A 22,014-nucleotide genomic window follows, 5' to 3' on the forward strand; every position below is an offset into this window, starting at 1 on the left:
CCCACGCAAAGGGACTACAAGCACAACTCCGAAGCAGCGGCTGGTTCATGCTGGAAAAAAATTCTCTCGATGTCCGGCCCGCTCCCGGCCCGAATCTGACTTCATTTTTTTTGTGATTGGATGGTGTCGAACGCCGCCAATACGAGTGAATTTTTTTCTCTAATAGGGTTGTCGATAAATGGAATTGCTTACCCCCGGAGGTTGTAACACGTTTAAAAAAAAGAAATACGATAAGCATGTTGGGGGGGGGGGGGGTAAATCGAGAAGTTGTCCATACTTAGGATATTCTTTACGGGCATTTTATCATGCGCTTATAATTTTTTTAAATTGGGTTTTTGACATTGTTATGGGACATCTTTTCAGTTGCATTCTGATGCCACAAAGTACCTGCGAAGCGAGCGCTTTCACTAGTGATATGCCGTGGTGGCCCCTCAATGGCGTGGGTTCCAGCGCGCGCCTCCATTTTCACGTGGGGTAGCTTTTCTTCCACCCCAGCCCCCGCCACGCTCAACCGCAGGGCCGCGGCCCTGTACTGGGTCCTGACATCATTCATACCGGGTCGCGAGTGATTGGCCGTTTACGTTTTCCTCACTTGTTTTTCCGTTAGTCTTTGTTTTGACGGGGTCTTTCAGTGACAAAAATAAAAGACCGGGCCACGGGCTACCAAAAGTTGAGAACCACTGCTATAGATGACGCGCTCGAAATTTCTATGGGTGATGTAGTCGCGACGTGCGATGCAGAGCACGCTCGGAATTTATATTATTATAGTAATATATTACTATAGTAATTATTATATTACTATAATTATATAATTTGAAATAATTATAAATAATTTAATTATTTATAAAAAAAACAATCAATTTTTCTTCAAGTTATAGCAGTATTTTTTAATATTCAGAATTGCGTGTAATTTGAACGTTTCATTTTAAAAACAATTATTCAACTTAAATGACTGTATTGACCATCGAGGAGAAATAAAGTTTTTTTCTCCTCTAAGATAAAAAAAACTTTATTTCCCCTCTAAGGTATTGACATTGAGCTATAAGTAAATTTTACTTATAGCTCAGTGGATATTGACAACGTATTGACAAGTGGGGAGGACATTTCTATATGCATGACCATATTTCAGTCAGAAAAAAAAAGTGTCAGGCAATTCCGATCCCCATTGAAAACATTCATTACTCAGGGTCCAATTTCCTCTCAATTTTTTTGGGGCTTTCCCCTCCCCGCTTAATTTAAATAAAGTACATTCACTGGCCAACCAATTATTTCTAAACCTAGTCAAAGTCATCGAGATTGGCAATGTCCCGTTTTTTGAGCAAGTATGGTCAGTTCCTCTGATGACATGGGATTGGGAATATTTCGAAACAAGTTTTCGCTCATTTCAATTTATTCATTCGTATTTTCTTTCCGATAATTATTATATTTTGCATTTCGCATGTGCTCCCAATATTTTTATTCCCCCCCCCCCCCCCCTGCGAGAAGAAAAAAAAATTTCACTGATTGGCGCCACCCAAGAAAAAAAAAAGAAGTGAAGAGAAGTGAGAAAGGGAAGGTCTTATTTACTTTCTCCACACAAGCGCAGCGGTAGCGTATAATAAATTTCTTGATGACTACTATTTACTTTCCCCTCGTTGGTTGGTAATCAACGTGGCACTGAAATGTCCATCATATTGAAAAAAAATAATTGAAACAAATGCGTAATTTTGCTTTTATTTGTCACCAGGTGCAGTCCCGACCGTCTCAAGCTGCCGGAAAGAAAATCATGGAGTCAATAGCGTGAATATTTCTTTATCAGTCTACCCTGTATCTGATCAGTTTTTAATTGGAGCGACTTCATATTCTTGGTAATTTAAAAAGTTTTCATTACTCTTTATACATACTGATAAACTCTTATTGCTTTTTCAAAATGTTAAATGTGGAATTTATTAATTAGTTAGGACCCCATTGGGTGTGTTTGTGTAACCTAAAAAAAGTGACTTGTCATCTCTTCTTACCGGCGATTTCTTAATTGCTTTGTTTACATCCTCCTTTCTCTCCAGCCATTATAATGGGTCTAACAAAAAATGGGTCTTGCCTAGAATTTATTCTAGTGGTTTAATTAATGCAGTGACCTAATCCATACAATGCTCAACCCATGGCCAGTGGGAGAAATGTGGGCCCCTGATGTGAAACTTGATTTTGTAAAAATGAACTAAACAGCATATTGTTTGAGACCCATCAACTGGCTTCTTTAGTTCTCAGGAACAACTGAACAGCACGTAACCAGTTTCCGTAAGTGATGCTCGCTGCATTTATGAATTTATGAACTGCTTAACCCTTTGACTACTTGACTATCTTTCGTACTTGACCTCATTTCTATGAAAATAAACAAAGTAGGTCAAATATAACAAACTCTGTGTTTGGGATTTTTTTCACCAAGTGGTGTTGGGTGACCCACACATATGTCCCAGTCATAATCAATAACTTTGTGCATATGAGTGGAAGATATACATATATGCTTTCAGGTGAGGTAACTACAGCAACATCTGAGTGACTATAAGACGAAACATGAGCAACTGGTCTGGCTCTATGCGGCGGTGGTGGTCGAGTGTTCATAGTGACAGACTCGCATCACAAAATCCTGGGTTCCAACCCGACCTTCGCCAGAGTTAGTCAGCTGAAGTTGGTGTTTTCTATGGTTCCCAACTTCAGGGTGCAAATGTGAGCCTATCTCCACGTTAAAAAATCTCTCACAGAGAGCAACAGACTTACAACGATACAATTATTCAATCATTACACTTTACTCACAGTTAAAAAAATCACATTTGCACCTCGAAGTTGGGAATCACAGAAAACCAACTTCAGCCGACCACCACCGTGTCAATGGTGGAGTTTGAACCTGGGTCCCCGCAATTTGAATCCGTCACCATGACCACTTGACCATCACAGCGCCTTGGGTCCCATGACTGATAAGTACCGATTAGTTAACATGAGAATATTGAATTTCCTATAAATAGTCATGGTGTCACAAACTACGTTTGCAAGTGGTATTAGTTCTTGAATATTTTTTTCATGATATTATACTCTAATATATTTTAATTTTCTTTATAATTTTTCTTCTTTCAGATTATCGTTGCGATCGATCTCTGCATAAGGTAAAACCATGATGGAAAGTGAGGATTCAATCAGGCCTCGGCCTTCTGCTTTTTCATGCACAACTCATAAAATAAGCCAGGTCAGTGCATTCCCCTCTTTTGAATTCATTCACTTAGGCCTGCTCTTGTTTTTTCCGACCTCTCCCCAAGATACGTACAATGAACTCTCGAGTAAGGCACAGTGCACAATGAACCTGTGCATTGACTTAAAAGGGGGGGGGGGGAAAGTTGCAAGATGCATGTTGAGAATTCCAATGTTTTTGTAATGTGCCATTCACGTAGTTGCCAAGTCTCCTAAATTTCAACTTTATTCCTCCAGCAACAAAAAAAATTTTGATTGCCCGAATCACACACGACTGTTATAGAAAAAAATTCTATTTTTGAAGTGGGTGGGGAGGATTATTCCAGAAGAAATTACCCGGAAAATGTCTGATGTCTGTGTTTCCCCCAAACATAGATGTACGCAGAATTTTCTCGAGGGGGGGGTTTCAGATTTTTTTCCCTTCTATGGGGGGATTTAAATTTTTCCTGCAAAATAACACTATAATCTTGGCTTAAGGGAGAGACCCCAAACCCCCCCCCCCCCTTTTGCATTTGCCCATGCCCCCAAATGATGTCATGCGTTTAGTAGCCTATATTGTTGCCATTGCGACAAATCGTGAAGAAATGTTTTAACTTTTTAGAGAAAAGGACAACATTTGTCAGGCAACCAGCACCAGTTGTGCCTCCCTATAGTGTAATTCCAGAGATCATATGCATTCTGGATTTTGTTTTGACTTCATTTTTCTCTAATGTAGTTGTGACCAAGTAGGCTAATTTATTGTACTTTTTAGCAAAAATTAGCGACTTTGTACTAATTGGCAATGACTAGCACGATGCCACATTTTCCCAAACAACAAAATCGACATGATTTTACTTTCTGTTAGAGTGTACATGAAACATCAGAGAAGAAAGAAGTTATGTTAGAGAAAAATATTCATCTCGTCCGTGATGGATGTGGTTCATTGCAGACAATGTTGTTGTGCTGTTGTCGTCTACTTTTCGTCAGTGTACATTATCATCGCCTGTTTTCCCGTGAATGTGAGAGCATAACAAGATAGACGGGTCTCGAAGAGCTTAGTCCATCAATTTTTATTTAGTGTTTATTAAAGTTTTTTATGTATATTATTATTTTCAATTGAGTTTGACTGGCCATGCTTTATATCCTACACTTTCATTAATGAAAAATTGTTACTTTTTTAAAAGAATCTTTTATATGTGTGTGTATGGGGTTTTTTTATAGGTAATTCAGATCTGCCTTAAAATCTCCACTAATTATCATTCTCCAAAGTTGGCAGCTATGCATTTGAGAATTCATCAGCATCACAATGGGAATGGGATGGCGCACCATTTGGGGAGAGGTGGGTGAGGGTGATAATGTTACACAAGCGTGAAAGATACTGAAATAACTGTAAGAGAAGCGGTTTTAAAATACTTGACTCCTGTAGTTTATTTTAAAGTCAATTTTACTTCAAGGCTTGCGCCTGTTGGGGAAAGTGATTGTTATTTTTAGGTTTGATTAGATTTTATATTGCTTTGTAAACACAACGTTATTGGTATACCATCTATATTAATTTTTTTTCTTCAAATTTTATGACACAGTTGTATCAACATATGCTGGATGTGTGGACACCTTATACCATATCTAGGTGGGTTGGATCTGCAGTCCTGCTGTTAATGTTTTTAGCTCGAGTATTTTTGTTGCAGGTGAGTCTAAACATTTATTATCTTCAAATAGTTTAAATCAGTGTTTCCGAAAATGGGCAATTGCTCCCCTGAAATGATGGTAAGGTCCAGGGGGGGGGGGGGGGTAAAGGTTTATGGTTTAGTTATAGGAAACTATGTTGGCTTGAGCAGGGGGTAGGCAATGAAAAGAATATTTTTTTTAGGGGGGGGGCGATGGAACAAAAAATGTCAGAAAACTATGGTTTAAAGCAGTGTTTCTTAAAGTTTTCTAGCTTATGGCCCCCTGTCTAATTATTAACCCCTGTAAAGTTATAATAGCTGCCAAGTCTCCCGAATTTTTCGGGAATCTCCCGAATTTTAGCTTCATCGCTCGACCTCCCGAAAAGTTCTTAAATCTCCCGAATTTTTACAAAAATCACAAAAATCCCTAATTGTCCCTAAAAATTCCCTACTTCATGAAAAAAAATCCCAGCTTATGAAAACAATCCCTAAGGAATTTCTTGTGGGGCACGAAGCCTCTTTTTTTTCCCTTTCGAAGTGACGTCACACGTCGTAAATGGGGAAATTCCCTTTTTAAGGAAGTTTTACAAACCCTCTGATGGTAACAAGAAAGTTGTTTGTGTTATCGTGCAGTGAAATGGCTTAGCAACCAATAGTCCTGGATAATAATTGAAGATTCTAGTGACGCGCATATGGTCAAAATTTCTTTTGTTGAAGTTACGTACGTGAGATATAACAAAGCATGAATAATGATAAGCAGAAACATATTTAATTAATTTTAAAGATACCTATTCCGATGAATTTCCTTTCATCAAACGTTCCAGAAGAGGGCCGACTTTGAAAAATTGACTGTGTTTTCCTTCATCTTCCGATGATTTTGGGGTCATTCACGCCGAATGTTTGTTCGCAGTGTTTCTGATTGAACACAATATTTATTTTTACATCATTGAAGTTTTGGCCTCCAATTTCACTTGTTTTTTGCGTAGGAATTTTATTCCCAAGGGTTTAACTTCCATGTGTGTAAAATCCCTATTTTAATTTGACTTCAGTAGGGATTTTATTCCCTACGCTTTAACTTTTATGTTTGGAAAATCCCTATTTTATTCAGAAAAATCCCTATTGTATTTATTAGGGAGTGGTTTTAGCATAAAATAAGGGTTTGCGCGAAAATCTCCCGAATTTTCATTTTCAAAAGTTGGCAGCTATGATATATAAATAAAAATTGATCTGGACCTGTGGGTCAGGCTCGAATCCAATAAGAGAGGATGATTATCCTTTCCAAGAGCCGAATTAAGTGTGAAAAATTTGTTTGTCCCGTAAAATATGGGACGATCTAATGAGAGAATGTACACAATAAATAGCCCCGGATTTGTGCCTATCCTAAGCCAGAGTTCGGTGAGCTTCCTTCTGAAAAAGACAGGGAGTTCTAAGTAGGGCTGTCTCAACAACACTGAATTTTCGTGCACACTGGTGCTCTGGAGACCATACTTGACTGGTAATAGCAGTTGGTTTTTGTGCCCAATTTACTTGAGAAGTATGTGATCTCATCATGTAGGCCGTCTATGGGCATGAGGCCCTTGAGTGATATCTGGATGAGCCCATGTATTAAGATTATTATACCCCTTTCACCAGATTTTCACCCGTGGCCTCCAACTAGAATACCCCAGGGATAGATAACCGCTGATTTAAATTATTACCAAAATTTTTTTTAAAAGTCATTTTATTATATCTTGTTTTGAGAAAATGATCATTTCGATAGTTGAATGCCAGGTTTTTTTGCTTTTTACCTCATACAGTTAAACCCCAATTTAACGAATTGGAAAAAACTGACAACTTTGTGTGCGTTAAATCGAGAATCAGGAAAAAAATTTATCAGGAACATAAACACACTCGAAACAGCAAATTTTAAAAGCTACTTGCTTTGGGATTGCCGTTACAACTTATTTCTGACAACAATTGGAGAAATCAACAGGATGCATTGGTAAAAAGGAAGCAATTGGAAAAATATACAGGGTGCATAGGTAACAGGGCATATGGCCGTTTACTGGTGAACTGTTCGTCCTAGAGTCATACTCCAAATTAGAAAAAGTATCCAAATAACCTGTAGTACTCAGATATGTCATTCATGTTGCAAAGGGTTGTATAGTTTTATTTAAATTAAAAATGTTAACTTTTTATACTGCTGGCAACTAAAAAAATTCATGTTTCTAAGTGGGCATTATTCACTGAGATATCTGAATTCAGAAAATGGATGAAAGTTGTGGGGTGGGTGGGGGGTGAAAAAACAGCATTGAATGCAGGAAAACTGTTTTAACAGTGCTTGACAAATCTAAAAAAAAATCTAGGTGCCAGAAAATTTTTTCAGGAGCCAAACATTTTTTTATTTTAAAACAGCAACCCCTATTTCATGTTGTTGGATAGCTATATGAATTCCAAAAATTTTGTGATGTCCTGACTTAGATGAAGTTACCACGTATGAAAAGTTTTAGATGCCAATCCCAATTTTTTAGTTGCCATAGTGACCTACACCTGGGATTTTTTCAAGCTCAGCTATACATAGACATCTATTCAGGGCTGTAAAATTATAGGCCTATTGAGGAGGAGGAAAAGCAGTAGCAAAGCTAGCGTTTTTGTTTCAGTGAGGGGGTGGGATATTCAGAAATAATCATGCAACTGTTCTAATGGAGTTTTCAGTAAAAAAATTGAATTCAATAACTCTGAGGATACTAATCTTGATTATTCATATAAGCATAATTGCCAACTGCTGTGAATTGTCTAGTTTTTATGTGCGGCCGCACTCAACTGTGGAGCTCAGAAGATACTCTCACCACTACGGAAATAATGTTTTCTTCAAATATATGTGTATATGCCTTTTACTTTTTCCCAAAAACATTTGCATCTTCGAGTTCCTTGCGGTATTTTACTAATTTTTTTTTAAATTTCAGATGTTTGCCATGTTGAAATTGTTAGCCAATAGTAAGAATTTTGCCACAGAATATTTGGGAGGAATCGAAAGGAATACTGTGGCAAGTTCATGATCGTGGCCAATCCCAGAGCATGACAATGCAGAATTCGAAAAAGTGTCCGTTAACAGGAGGTTCCTGCTAAGGCAATCTGTAAAGTCAGGTCCAGACCTGGGGCTCTACTTGATGTCCGTTTGTGCAAAAACCTGTCAATTGTCCACTCTATCGGCTGAAAACGTGTTCTTGAACTGTTCAGCATCGCGGAGCTGGAACCGACCTCTTTTTCGCTATACTGCATGGTCGAGCTCGCAGAACTTGTTTCAGAAAGGATGTTTTGTCATAGGTGCCCTGATACAAACAAAATGGGGGGGGGGGGTAAGATTTTTAGGGTTTCTAGATGTCTATATACAACCCACCAGGGCGCATGCAGGGTGGAATCATGTTGAATAATCACAAATTACAAAAGAACTCTACAACTTCAGAAAGTTGCTTGGGAAAGGGAGTGGGGTTCATGTTGCCTGAGCCTCTCGGGTCCAGTCATGGCCCCCCCACATGCTATCAAACTAGACAAGGCCCGGGCTCTTTCTTTTTTCATATATTAGCCCGTTACCAGTGTGGGTTAAGAAATGGCTTCCCACATACTGGAGCAGAGCCCCTATGCTGGAATCTTTTGCCAGCCCTCCAGACCAGACTCTCATGGGTTCCTTTGTTACGAATTTATAATGTAAACCAACAAAAAATATTGAGAATCGTCCCGGGCCTGAAGCCCCGTCAGCCCCACCCATCAGTACTGAGAGGCTTCATGCAAATGTTGACATGTATGTGTAAGTGTTATGGTTATTTTTCTATGTGGCTCTAGAACATATTCGTTGACATTAACTTATATTTTTCTATTTTAATCTTATTTCAGGGATGGTATATCATAACTTACGCTTTAGGAATATATCATTTAAATCTTTTTATTGCCTTCCTCTCACCAAAGATTGATCCTGCAATATCTGATGGTAAGTGGATCTCACTAAGAATCGTTGTCTTTCCATTTCATTATGATGTGCGTGAAAATGTGTATCATAGTTCAGAAACAAAACATTGTTTTAAAATGTTATGCCTGATTTTTAAAAAACCACATTGTACCCCAGCCCTTTTAGAAACACTAAAAAAAACCCACTGCAAAACTTCTATAAAACCAATTTCAGATGTCTCGAAGTTTTAATTTATATCTCCCATGTAATATTTTTATTCAAATTTAAAATCTTCGACTCAAATTAGCACTGATTTTCAGTAGTAGTATTTTTTAGAATTGCTTAAAGCAGGGGGTGCACAATAGGGTGGGTACCTAATACTTTTTATTTTCAAATCCCCATAGTGCGGAAGAGTTGCCTCCTTTAATAAGAAAAATGACGTGAAAATTTTGAAATTGGTTGGTATCTTCTAGTCGCGCATCATACTTGAAGTTTATGGAAACTAATGATATGGAACATTTTTCTTCAATTTTTTAATATTACTTAAAACTCCTCAATCGATAAGAAAAAGTTTGTCCTGCTTATTTTATAGTTCAATAAAGTAAAAACACCATTAATATTTCGATGTTTATTGGTTGCACAACATGTTCGAAAAACAGGAATTTACCAAATTTTTGCAAGTTTCGCTGTGCAGCTCTTCGCCCATTTTGCCAAAGCAAAACGATCCAAAATTCATCACAATGAGGCAGCTGCACGTCGAGTTCCACCCACGTCCTACCCAATCAACCATCCAAAGTAGGCATGGGTGTGTAATTCACATTATATTTCAAAACTAGTCGCCAGAAATTTACAATTCAATATCTGACTTTTAGGAGAAATCAGGCATCATTGATCTTGATAATAGCATAGATATGATATACATCTCTAGCTTCATGTCTACATACTTTAGTTCAGGCCTTCATAACAAGTTTGACTGTCTGAGTGTGGCAGGAAACTTTTTGATGCTTCTGATGTGGTTAGTGTTGGAATTGATGAATGATATAATATCATCATCATGTACTTCCTGCAGCATTGGGGGAGAATATAATAGGGAAATATTCCAGTAAATAATTTCAGTGTAATTGGTAGCCTGAAAGTATATCATAGGCAGCATGAAGTGTTTTATAGTTTTTTCCTTTAGAGGCAAATTGTTTGTTTTTAAAGTTCTATATCCAAGCTGTTTCAAATGTATTCTTGGTCATCAATGACCATAACCAGCAGTAAATTTTCAGGGTGTGCAAAGAATGTGCATTGCGTTCAATTACTGCATTAACAACTTTAAGTAAGTCTTCAGATAAATACTGCAATGTTTGAACTGCCGGAAAAACATGTTTAGCGCGTCACAAAAATACTTGTGTTTTTCATGTGGGACCACATGGGCATGTACGATTTCAAGACGAAGAGAACTTCAAGTTCTCAGGAGTATTAGGCTAACTTATGTAGTCCTGCAACTGTAACTCTGGCCGCATTTAGCCATCTAGAAAGTGACAGATCAGAATTTCTTATTAGCCCGAGTGGCATGGTGGTAAGATGCTTGCCTACCACCGCAAAGGTTGCTGTCACGGTCCCGAGTTTGAATCCAAGGGAGTATATAGATATTTTCCATAACGAACTTGAGGCTACCGATAGACAACACGTTCATTTCCAACCTATCTCATTAATGGCAGTAAATTGCAATATAGCGATAGGGCCAGAGTTGGTGTTTGGTGAAGTAAGATCTGTAATTCAAAAATCTTCTGGACAATTTCCCAACTTTATTGTTGTGGATACATCTAATAAATACAATGCTGGTCTTTGCTGAACATCTTTCTGTCAACTTCTAGAATTAAACAATCTACAGGTACATACTCCACCACAGGGAGCTTTCACACCCTGTAAGCTGTTATCCAATGGGCACAGAAAAAGATTTTGGTCCTGTGATTGCATTATCTATCTGTGGATCTCAACTTCGAGGTAATTTCCCCTGTTAAAAAGTCTCTCGTCTTTCACCATGAAGATTATCGTCCAGGTTCGCAGGTTCAAATCCAGGAAAGAACATTAGGAACATATTCTTTACCTACTGAGCCTAGGATGACCACTAATAAAGGGCCCTTCGTTTCCCACCTAACTCCACTGGTTGGAAATTGATGTATGACCGGAGTTGGTGTTCTGTAAAAGTAGTTAAAAAGCCTCACCTCAGATAGCAACAAGCCTACAATGGTACAAATATCCTATCATTTCACTTCATTCCCACACAACACTACACATGCACTGAGACTGCTAGGTACACACACTTTGTTCCAGAATCTGTTATGAAGCTGGGCTGGAAGAGATCTCGGCAATGGGATAAATCTGGTGGCACAGTCATGACATTCATTGATTCATTGCACTGTCTATATGCTGAAAAATATGACGGAGAGAGAGAGAGGGATGGATCAGGATGCCATGGCGACTAAAAAATTGGAATTAGTGCCTAATATTTTTTATGTTATGATAACTTAATTGATGAAATCTGCCAAATTTTGGCAATTTTTTTGGCAATAAACTGTGATGACACATTTTTTCCTGGTCAGTGCCTCTGTTTCCCATATTTTTCTTGAGGAAATATTTTCAGCCTAGGTACGAGTACATATTGTGTTCTGCGTATTGAAAATTTTCTTCCGGAACACCCTTTTCAGACCGGATAGAACCCTTTGGTAGGCTTCGTGGGCTGGAGGAATGTTCACCTCTGCTTCAGAGCTATTGATTTTTTACTCTATTACCAGAAATACCTGTTACGTCCTCAATTGTGTTGAGCATATTGTATTATTGTGAAAATTTTGTCAAAATATTTGGTAAACAATTTCCTTAGTTTTATTGCAATGTAAAATGTTTTCACATCATTTTTACTCGTTAAAATTGAGTGCTGACTGTAATACTTTAGTTGAAATGATAATGTGTGTGAAAAACTTTTTCCCCTCTTTCCGAGCAGAAGATGGTCCAACATTACCAACAAAGGTGAATGAAGAATTTCGGCCTTTCATTCGACGACTACCAGAGTTTAAATTCTGGTAAGTAAAAAAGTGTAAAGTAAATGCCCACGAAGTAGAAATTCTGTCCTATCTAAACTGTTTTTGAGTTATGGGGGATGGAAGTGAAGCATGTCAATCCTTACAACCTAAATTTGTGAAGTTCTTGAAAGATCTACATGCTAATTAAGCCCATATTTGGAAATAGCAGAGGTATTCTTATAATGTGATAACATTTCCATCAGAATATATGTATTTAATGGTGAGATACACACTTACTGAGAGATTAAAAAAGTGTGAAAGTGAATTTTGCCAAAATCCCCCTATAACAGCAAATTCTGCCAACACCCTTCTAGCTATAATTCGTCGAATTTACCAAAATCTTGTCCTAGCATAGCTTGCACTAGCTTTTGAAAGAGCCTAGTGTCAATCGTATCGGGAAATTCAGCCATTTGCTTTGCAAATACATCATTGAAATCAGTGTTTATAGAAGTATATATTCGACAAACATTCAGGATTGGCAGATGATTCGATTTTTCAGAAAAAATTCTATAAGGGGTCACACCACTCTATCAGGCTATAGATTTAATTTGGTGAGATTAGCTCTGAGATTGGCAAAGTCAAAATCAAATTGTTGCCAGAATCTGCAACAATGCTTGTCAAACACTGATTTCAGTGATGTATTGCAAAAAGGGCTCCTGAATTAGAACAATGATATGGTTTATGGTAAGTCTTTTGAAAGCTGGTGTAATAGGAAAAGTTTTTGGTAAATTTGTAGCTGGAAGGGTGTTAGCGGAATTGGCGGTTATCAATTTTGATGAAATTTGATTTTGCTCTTTGCCAATCTTTCAGCACTTATTACTTGCCATTAAATCCAGATATTCTAATGGAAATGGTGTAGCCTTATAGGACTTTTTCCGCTCGTTCAAAAGATGTGCTTAATTTGCATTTAGATCTTTCAGCAACTTCACAAATTTGGTATTTTTTCAGATTTTACACATTTCCCTTCTATCCACCATAACTCAAAAATGGTTAGAGATGGGACAGAGTTGCTGTAGAATTTTATGCTTCTCTCGTTCTCATCTATCACCCACTTTTGTTTGACAGATTAGCTGAAATCCACCTTTTATATATGTCCCTTTGAAAATGTTCCCTTTGTGACGTGCCAGTTCTGATGCATTTCATTGTGATTTGTGAAAATAGACTTATAAATTAGTATCTAAAAATTAATGTGAATTGTGATGTGGTTTTCATTCTATTTTTGCATAACAGGTACTCGGCAACAAAAGCGACAGTCATTGCGATATTGTGTACATTTTTCCAAATGTTCAACGTCCCAGTTTTCTGGCCGATTCTCCTGCTTTATTTTATCACGCTGTTTGGTATCACGATGAAAAGGCAAATCAAAGTATGTGTGTGTTGTATTTATTTTTGTGCTACTTGCTTGTATGTTCCCTGATTTGGTTATCCTTATTTTTATGTCGATTCCATGTCCTTTATGCCGATTATTTGCCATGATTTTAATTTTCTTGTAGTGATGATAAGTAATCTAACCTCTTTCTTTCTTTCAAACCAAGTCTGGACACCTAAAAAATATACTTTTTTTTCCGTATTCTATGCATCAGCTATTTTCAACCATTTTACTTATCTATATTCTTTATATATATTGCAGCACATGATCAAGTACAGATACTTGCCATGGACAACGGGTAAAACCAAGTACAGAGGGAAAGAAGACTCTGGGAAAGTGATTCCTCCAAAGTGATGACATTTTTTTTTCCAAAAGCACAAATGGGAATTTGTGTCGTTTTCCTCGAGAAGAGCTGAAGAAACAAAGTTGAACTTTGTGATGATGATAATTTTTGTTTTCCCTTCCTGTACTCGGAGCAAATAATTCTCATCTCGGAAACATTTCGGATATCATTATACGTGTGGCAAAATTTAAAGAAAAATAGTGTTTAAAAAACTTCTCAGACACAAGAAAGTAACATTGGCTCTAATTTTGCTGACTTTATTTTATTTTACGAATTCCGCTTTATAAAATACAAATAAGATTTATTTTCTCGATTTACTCAAATTCAAAGTTTCTCAAAGATCAGGTTTTTTCTTTCCATCTCGCCTGATGATGTTTCTGAAAAACAAAAAGTCCGGTAAAAATTAACATGAAATATTTTTGTGTGAATTTTAATTTTGTTGCTTAATTTATCTGTGTTTGCAAGTAAGTGATTTTGAATGAAGTACTAGTTCATTTAATGTGCGATTCAGCGTTTTTATTTCTTGTAATTCACTGAATCTGTGTATAATGAAAGTAATTGTTGGAAATCTTTTGGCAGTTGAAAATCCTTTATAACGATACCCACCACTGTAACAGTGTTTCCTTTAAGTGTGCGTCGTGGCTGCCAGGGGCGTCACGATGAGTTGGAGATATTGATTTGTGTGCCTATTTATGCTTAGAAGTGGTTCTTTTATTAGTGAAAATATCTACCATACACTATTCTGAGGAACTGCAGATAAACCATGAATTGGGCAAGGGAGCCGCAGGTGATGAAAGTTTGTGAACCGCTATAGCATAGTTTGCCAAAACATTTGTTTCATCGTTTCCCCCCCCCCCCCCGCGTTTCAAATTTTTCCTTTTCCTTTACATTGAAACAGTGCGAAGCCGTGGCGAGGGACCACCTCATTTAAATAAGTGCTTTAAAGTAAAGTTTTGTTATTAATTGAATAATTTTCACCTAAATGTTACAAATTGGATCATTTTTTGGTGTCAGGCCAAGGTCATTGGACATTGTTGTGCATGTGATTCGGTGCAGTTGGTAAACATTGCTCCTGAGAAGCTCATCTCACTGTTTGTGGTGAAATGACATCATCCCAGCTGCTACTGCATCATGATTCCAGTGATGAAAGAAATCTGGAACATATACGAATCTGCGATGCAATCGATGGTGATTGGTCGCCTCTTCAGTATAAAAGACAGCAATAATGGCATCTCTTCACACTTCTAATTCTGCTTCATTCGTATTCTGCCATACTTCACCCCATTCTGGTTAACTCCACCTTAGGATGTCTAGTTTGGAATGTCTCTGCAGTCCTCCACATTCCTGAACTCGTATAAGGCTGTTTCTTCCTCATGTAAGACCTACCAAGGTGTTTGCTACAATGAACTGACTCTTGGTGAATGGAGATATGAAGAGACGACTTGATGATATCGAATGACTTGTGATATTTAGGAGATTATTATTCAATCAATAACAAAAATTTACTTTCAAGTACTGTGGTGTGGTCCCTCTCTACCTACCGTGGTTTTGTACCCTTACAGCATCGCTCCCTAATTCAAGCTAACCCATAGGATCCTATATTAAACCCAAACCTTCTATTGCCTCCCTGGACCCTACCATCGCCTTCTCCCATGGGAAACACTGGTCTATTATAGAGTGGTTTCCAACTTCAAGGCGTAAATGCGAGCCGATCTCCCCGTTAAAAAGTCTCGCCACACAGAGCAACAGGCCTACAACGTAACAAATATTCAATCATTACACTTCACTCACAATTTGAAGTATAGACGGCAGCACTGAAATATCGAGTACAACACTAGCTACACACTCAGACTGTTAGGTGCACTCACTTTGTTCCAGACTCTGCCACGAAGCTGGGCTGGAAGAGATCTCGTCATATAAGTCCGGTGGCAGAGCCCCTGGTGTTCATTCATTCATGCTCTATTATAGACTTACTTATAGCTATATTACTCCCTTGTCAAGGGGAGTGCTAACCTTCTCTACTTTCATACAACACTATATTACTCCCTGGTTCCAATGTATTTTTCATAGCATTACTATAGGGGGTGTCCTTTAAATGTTGATGCAGCCTTTATTTCACCAACCATCTGCCATAGAGGTGTAGTTTCAATTTAAGAAATGTTTGAAAGGCATTCAAAGTATGTGTCAAAAAATAACAAATCACAATTTTTATACAGTTCCCTGTCCTCTAACTTCCAATTAAAAAGTTGTTGCCCTATATCTCCTTAGGTCACCAAAAAAAAAGTTTCTAAATGCACTATTCGTTGAGATATTCAAAATCAGGGAAAGGTTAAGGAAGAACAGCATAAAAATGAGAGAAAAGGAGTGTTGCCCGTTTGTTTTTGCTGATCCTTCATCACTTTTCTCCGATTTTTGAATTTGAATATTTCAATGAATATTGCACTTAGAAACATGGAACTTTTTCTGTTGCCCTCAGGAGATAAAGGTTTACAATACCTTTCTAATTGGAAGTTGGAGGACAGGGGAGATTGTATAAAAATTTAGATTTCTTATTTTGTGACACTGTATTTTCACACTCAAAACTGGTACTGGTTACCCTGTATATTCCTGTAATGATATGTTTCTCCTGTCCTTTGAAAAGGACCATTATAAAAGGGCTGCTCCAAATTGTTTGCACAGCAGAAATCTCTGCAACCATTAATTTTAGAGACATACTTTTAATTACAAAAAGTTCTCAAATGACATGCGGTTGCTCAAAATATCCTTGAATTAAAAGGAAAAATCAACTTTTTATGTAGATCTGTATGCTAAAACTTTCAATTAGTGAAATCTGAATGTGGCTTTGAGAAGTCTTTTACATAGGTATCAACGCTTCCGATTTTTCAGCCTTATTAAAATCTTCCGGTCGGAAATCCGATTTTTCCGAGTTTTTGTATCTTCATAGAAAAATCCATAAAAGTCTTCAAATTGAGCTTTGTTTGAATGGAAAATCTTCGGTTAAGTCATCACTATGAAAAAGTATGAGAAAGAGGAACAGACTATTTTTATGGCTCCCATTAAAAAAAGAGCTTGTTAACAGCATTGTCATATGATTAAAAGTCACCATAAAATCCTATATACCCAAACGGAACAGTTTAAGTGACAAAAGTTACGCTGGCGAAGTTCATTTGCCGAATAAGGTTTTTGGAACGTTGGGGACTGTTCAAGCTAGATCTCATTTCTGCCTGGGCTCCATTGGAGAAACCGCGAGACACTCAAGCTCTGTCGCAAGAGGCAATGTAAAGTAAGTAAGTAACTTCGCCCCCCCCCCCCCCGGGGCAGGGCATCTCCGAAAAACCAAAATTTATTGATATGTCAAAAATTACATATAGTGCAAGGAAATCAAAAATTATGTAAATCGAAGAATCAAGTTAATGAAGTTAAAGTCAAAGTTCAACGGGCACGGATAATAATCATAGAAAGCATGGGCTCTACTAATTTAGGGCTTGAAATTTAAACAAAATATCTTTGTTGAAAAAAATTAGACATTCTTTCCCAAGTTGAGGTGGAGGGGCCCTGCTCCACCGAGTCAAAAGTGTTCGAGATTATTTTGTAATTGCATCATGAATGAAGAATCATGAAGTGTTTGAAACACTAAAATTAAGTTTGATGTATATGTAAAATTAATGTGCAATAGAGAGTTCTGTTATGAAGAAAACTACTAGTAAAATTACTAGTATAAATCAAAGTGTACAGTACATTTCACCACAATAATTTAAGTAATAAGAGATAAAAAGATAAAAAAATTGCTATTATTTTTTCTTAATATTGAGATTAAGAAATTTATTTAATATTAATTTATAATATAAACTTTATTAATTTTGTTATTTTGATTCATACTTTAATAAATGTCATATTACTTTAAATTTATACGATTTTCGTAACATTGCACATTAAAACTGATGGAACTCCGCTTAAGCCGTCATAATTTTTTGATTACTTAAGGTGACGACTTATCGAGGTTTTACTGTATATACAATCGCTCATATTTCTACTAAGTATAGACACACATGTGGTAAGTAGTATTAGTTTTAAAGATGTTATCAAAGACTTTGAGCTGGAGAAAGCTTTTAGATAAATAAAGTGAGTGCTCAGAAATATCCAGATCATATATTCAACCTTAGACACAGTCCCGGATCCACAGCGATGAGTCATGAGCGGTGGCTAATTGTGTAAGATTGTAGGATTGTCCTGTATTTTACGGGGCAGGCCAAGTTTTACCGTATTATCCGGATTTTGGGAGGGGTGATTACTCCCCCCCTCTGGACCCACTGCTGGTCTTCGATTAGTTACTTCTGAAATACAAAGTTTCCTTCAATGTTTTTTTTTCTATTGATAGATTCAACATTGTGTAAAATATACGTATGGGGGGGGGGGGCACCAAAATTATTTCAGTGCTTAGTGCCTTCAAAAATCTTAATCCGGCCTTGCGCGGAGGCCTTCTGCTATAGATGGTGTTGGTAGAACACGCTCACACGAAGGAACTCCCGAGTAGAACATCTATATCAAGGAGAACACATCGAAAATATCATGGAGATTATTTTCGGTGGCGTGAACCGTGAAAATCGAAGTGCTTATGAGAACAAGGAAAATGTCCCACAGTGTTTTCATATTTTAAGTTACTTATATTTTAACAGTAATTTCATTTTCTGTGAAACGTCGAGGCACGACACAAAAATTCTGAAAATTATTTGCAGTTTTTAAAATGATTATCAGCGCGAGAGTTGAATTTAAAATTCCAGAGTCACCCAATCAGCCAATGATAAATGACCAATTCACAAACACCGATCTCCTTACTACGAAAGCAAAGTTTCGGAGTGGGGAGAATAATCATCATCATTTTCACGATTTATTCAAGAAAACACAGAAACAACAACTTTTACGCAAGACGCGAAGAAAACGACGTTTGTTTTTGTTGCATTTCCTTCAAAAACAAGTCAAGAGATGCACGCATTGTTGCGAGATTCATTATTCGGAGCCATTGTTGAATCAGCTTAAAACATGGAATTCGACAAAGCCTTTGTTCAGTGTTCCATCCCCCTGTCTTCGTCCGGACTGACACCCATTGATGATCGAGGAGGACCCATCCGAAGGAAAAGGTCTGTTTCCAATTTCGATTTACCATTACATAATTATTTTAAATAACATTTAACTTAATTCCGACAGTTCCTCCAACTTGTCTTCTTTATTCGTTAAAATAATTCTGATTATTAGGTTATATATTATTTAAATTCGTAAGGGGGAGGATCTCTTATTAAATTATTCAACCATAGGAAGAGAGAGAGAGAGCGCGTAGTCTCTCACAATTTCAACATGAAGTCCACCAAATAGCATTAAGAGCTATCAGTAAATAATCATTAGAGCGAAATCTAAATAATACAGTCGAGCAATTTTGATTGTATAAAAAATAATAATCCATAGTGGGGGGGGGGTGTCAATTATTGGGTTCAATTTGAAATGTTCACGTGATGATTGAAGAAATTAACTATATTTATTTGAAGCGGGCTAGTTCATGGTTTATACTCGTTACCATGTCTTGAGTCTCCACATTCTAAAGCCCGGGCCCTCTGTAGAAAAAGATTTTTCACGGGATTATGAAGAGTGGAAGTTTTTCGGGGCCTTCTTAGGAAAGGATGTTTCACAGGCCCCATAAAGACCGGGAATGTCACGGGCCTCCTCAGGAAAGAATGAAAAGCGGCGCCCATAAAGGCCGGGAGTTTTGCGGGGCATTCTCAGGAAAGAATTCTTCACGAGTCCACGATGGCCGGGAATTTTTCAATCATCGGGCTTCTAGGTTAGAGCCCTACCACATGAAGGAATCATTGGGGGAGAGCTCAAGGTTGTCAGTCTTCCCGTATATACGGGACTCGATATCACATGCAGGAGGAGGGAGTGGGGTGCATAGTCATAGTTATTTGGGGGCTGTGCTCCCTCATAGAATTCGTCGGGAGCTCAGACAGCCTGAGCTCCGAGGTTTTGGCACTCATGCTATCAACCTCGAATTGGGGGGTTATCATGGTCTTTTCTTGCAACCATTAGTAGGTACTGGCATCAAGTTCTCTTTAAGACGTGGTGGCCATGAGGAAAAAGTATGATCCAAACAGGAGCTACGGACTATGCTATATCCTAGGGATTAACAAATTCTCAGCCAATTTTCAGGCCAAATTTATGGTGGAAAGAGTCGTACAGGAATAATAGCCAAAAAAAATGGGTTAGAAACATCAGTAGCAGACAAAGCCATAACACAATTACAATAAGACCTCAGTACAACGTCAATCGCTTTTAACGTCATCCCAGTTATAACGTCATTTTGTTAAAGGTCCTTGCAGAATGATCAACAAATCTGGTTTACTCGTTATTTAAAATCTCTTTTTTTTTTTTAATCGGTTCCCAAGAATGGCGTTATACCGAGGTCTGACTGTATAACGGAATAGAACCTCGCGATAACGGATCACCTCGGGAAGAGGGAGTTGTAATCGACATCATAAAAGAACATTAAATAAACATTGGGTATCTAGTAAAGAGAATAAATACAGTGGATACTTCCAATAAAGGACATTCATGTTAGCGGACACCTCTGTCACACGTACGTTGACATTTTTTTCCGAGTACCGCGTGACAGGACTTTAACGTATTTCAGTTCTCACCAGCGGACACTACCCGTTAACGAACAATTTCGGTCGTATGGATGTCCGTTATCGTGAGGTTATGGTGCCTTTTTCCTTTTCGGCACTCTCTAAACTAAATAGTGATCATCAAACAATCACTTGCAACCCACTGATAACCACTATCAGGACTTCCAGGATAGTCCTGCACAGGGGAGTAGCGAACGAAAAAAGGGACAGTGGCAGACTCACTTACTTGGCGTAGTGTGAAATTTTACTATTTATACCCATTAGATCGTTATTACACTCGGACACACCGGAATGTCATATTAAGCCTTATAAGCCGGGGTCGAGTGAACGTCGCTCATTGCGTAAATCTTCTCGGAGTAGTCCGCAAAACTCGAAGTAGCCACCATTATGGGTTCGACTATCGCTGCAGCGGTACCGCCCGGTGGTTATCTCTGTCCTGTGCGGGATGTTAAGGGGAGTAGCGGACGAAAGGGTCAAGTTGCAGACTCACTTACTTGGCGTAGTTCCATGGGAATTGGCAGGGCATTAATTCGTCACTCTATGGTCACACCCGGACAAGTCTTAAGTACTTTATAAGCCGAGGTCGAGTGAACGTCGACAGTACGTAAAACTTCCCAGAGTAGTTCGCGAAACCCAGAGTCATCATCACCAACACAACACGCATGTCATAACATGATACGGTAAAACCTGTCAAAGTTGGACACCTACAGTTCCATTCAAAGTCTATCCAAGTTAGAGAGGTATCAGCAAAAGATATAGAGCAGAGTTTCCCAAAGTGGACAATATATAACCTCTTGGGATGGTGGATTGGTTCAGGGGGGCGATGGAATGGTCCAACGGGAGTAGAGCCAATGGTTATAATATAGGGTCCTATAGGCTGTCTCTCGAGTTCAGGAATAAAAAGCAGGGCCGGAAATGGGCACGAAGATATATTTTAGGCTACCGGAAAAAAACGGGATAAAAATTTCATTACATTGAGTTACATTTGGACTTCGTAACTTAAAATTCTACACAAGACAGGGAAGCACAGGCCCAGGTTCGACAGAACCCCCTAAGTCGATATTTAACGCGGGTTTGGTGCCCCGGGCGCTGAACTAGATAGAGCGCTGAATATCCTACCATTAATGAAGTATTTAAAACTACATGGGGGGGGGGGAAGGTTGACAAAATGCGTGCTTGGATCGGCTGAAAAAGTGCTCAGTTGCATCTCTGGGTAGATGATCAGTCGTTTAGCACTGATAGTTCTGCCATTGTGGCATGATGTTGTAGACATGGCCCCGCGAATCTTACAGAAGGGTTCTTTGGTGAGCCCCCAAGACAGACTTTTCACGGGCCGCTGGCTGTGATCTTTGGTAGACCCCAACAAGGTGGGTAGCAGGCGGCTCCTTTGCCCCGGGCGCTGGACCGGAAGGAGTGCCAAATTCACCCTTTAACCGCTTCTTCTACGTGGCAAGGGGCGCAAAAATGCTGGTGTGCCCCGGGTGACGAAGTATCTAGTTGCTACTCTGGACACCAGGACAATAACACAATAATTGTTTTTTGGGAGTGGGGGAGGCATGATTATATTCAGAGCAGTGTTTCTCGGCGGCCTTTGGAGGCACATTCACATTTTTTTCTCGCTGAGCCGTGGGTAATATTGACAAAATTTTTGCCGAATGGCTTTTATATTACCATAGTAACATAGTTGGATAGTCGTTCTCGGGTGTAAATGTAAACCTGGCGGGTCCCAGGGTACCCGATGACACTGGAGGATCATTATTATAATAACTACTA

General features: G+C 38.4%; 1 protein-coding gene and 1 pseudogene across 2 annotated transcripts; one reads left to right on the forward strand and one right to left on the reverse strand.

Annotated features, from left to right (window-relative positions):
• Positions 1-1,509: 1,509 nt before the first annotated feature.
• Positions 1,510-14,066, forward strand: LOC149078062 (protein RER1). Of its 2 annotated transcripts, XM_089241652.1 has the most exons (8): positions 1,510-1,587; positions 1,727-1,847; positions 3,109-3,217; positions 4,779-4,883; positions 8,736-8,829; positions 11,777-11,855; positions 13,086-13,221; positions 13,486-14,066. In XM_089241652.1, the coding sequence occupies exons 3-8, from the start codon at positions 3,146-3,148 to the stop codon at positions 13,576-13,578; spliced, it is 579 nt and encodes a 192-aa protein (XP_089097778.1). In that variant the 5' UTR covers positions 1,510-1,587; positions 1,727-1,847; positions 3,109-3,145; the 3' UTR covers positions 13,579-14,066. The 2 variants fall into 2 exon arrangements, with proteins under 2 accessions (XP_089097778.1, XP_089097779.1); XM_089241653.1 differs by lacking the exon at positions 1,510-1,587 and having other exon boundaries at positions 1,708-1,847.
• Positions 14,067-15,531: 1,465 nt separating this feature from the next.
• LOC149078063 (U6atac minor spliceosomal RNA) lies at positions 15,532-15,602 on the reverse strand (annotated as a pseudogene).
• Between the last annotated feature and the right edge of the window lie 6,412 nt (positions 15,603-22,014).

This window comes from Pholcus phalangioides, unplaced genomic scaffold (assembly GCF_987345545.1).
Source record: "Pholcus phalangioides strain wild (caught in Gottingen) unplaced genomic scaffold, Ppha-v1.0 ptg000014l_1, whole genome shotgun sequence".
Classification (NCBI taxonomy): domain Eukaryota; kingdom Metazoa; phylum Arthropoda; class Arachnida; order Araneae; family Pholcidae; genus Pholcus; species Pholcus phalangioides.

Excerpts from the sequence above, each read along its gene's own strand:
- LOC149078062 (XM_089241652.1), top strand. The coding sequence starts at position 3,146 with ATGATGGAAAGTGAGGATTCAATCAGGCCTCGGCCTTCTGCTTTTTCA. Across the intron at positions 8,830-11,776 it reads TGATCCTGCAATATCTGATG|AAGATGGTCCAACATTACCA; the intron begins GTAAGTGGATCT and ends CTTTCCGAGCAG. Across the intron at positions 13,222-13,485 it reads CGATGAAAAGGCAAATCAAA|CACATGATCAAGTACAGATA; the intron begins GTATGTGTGTGT and ends TATATATTGCAG.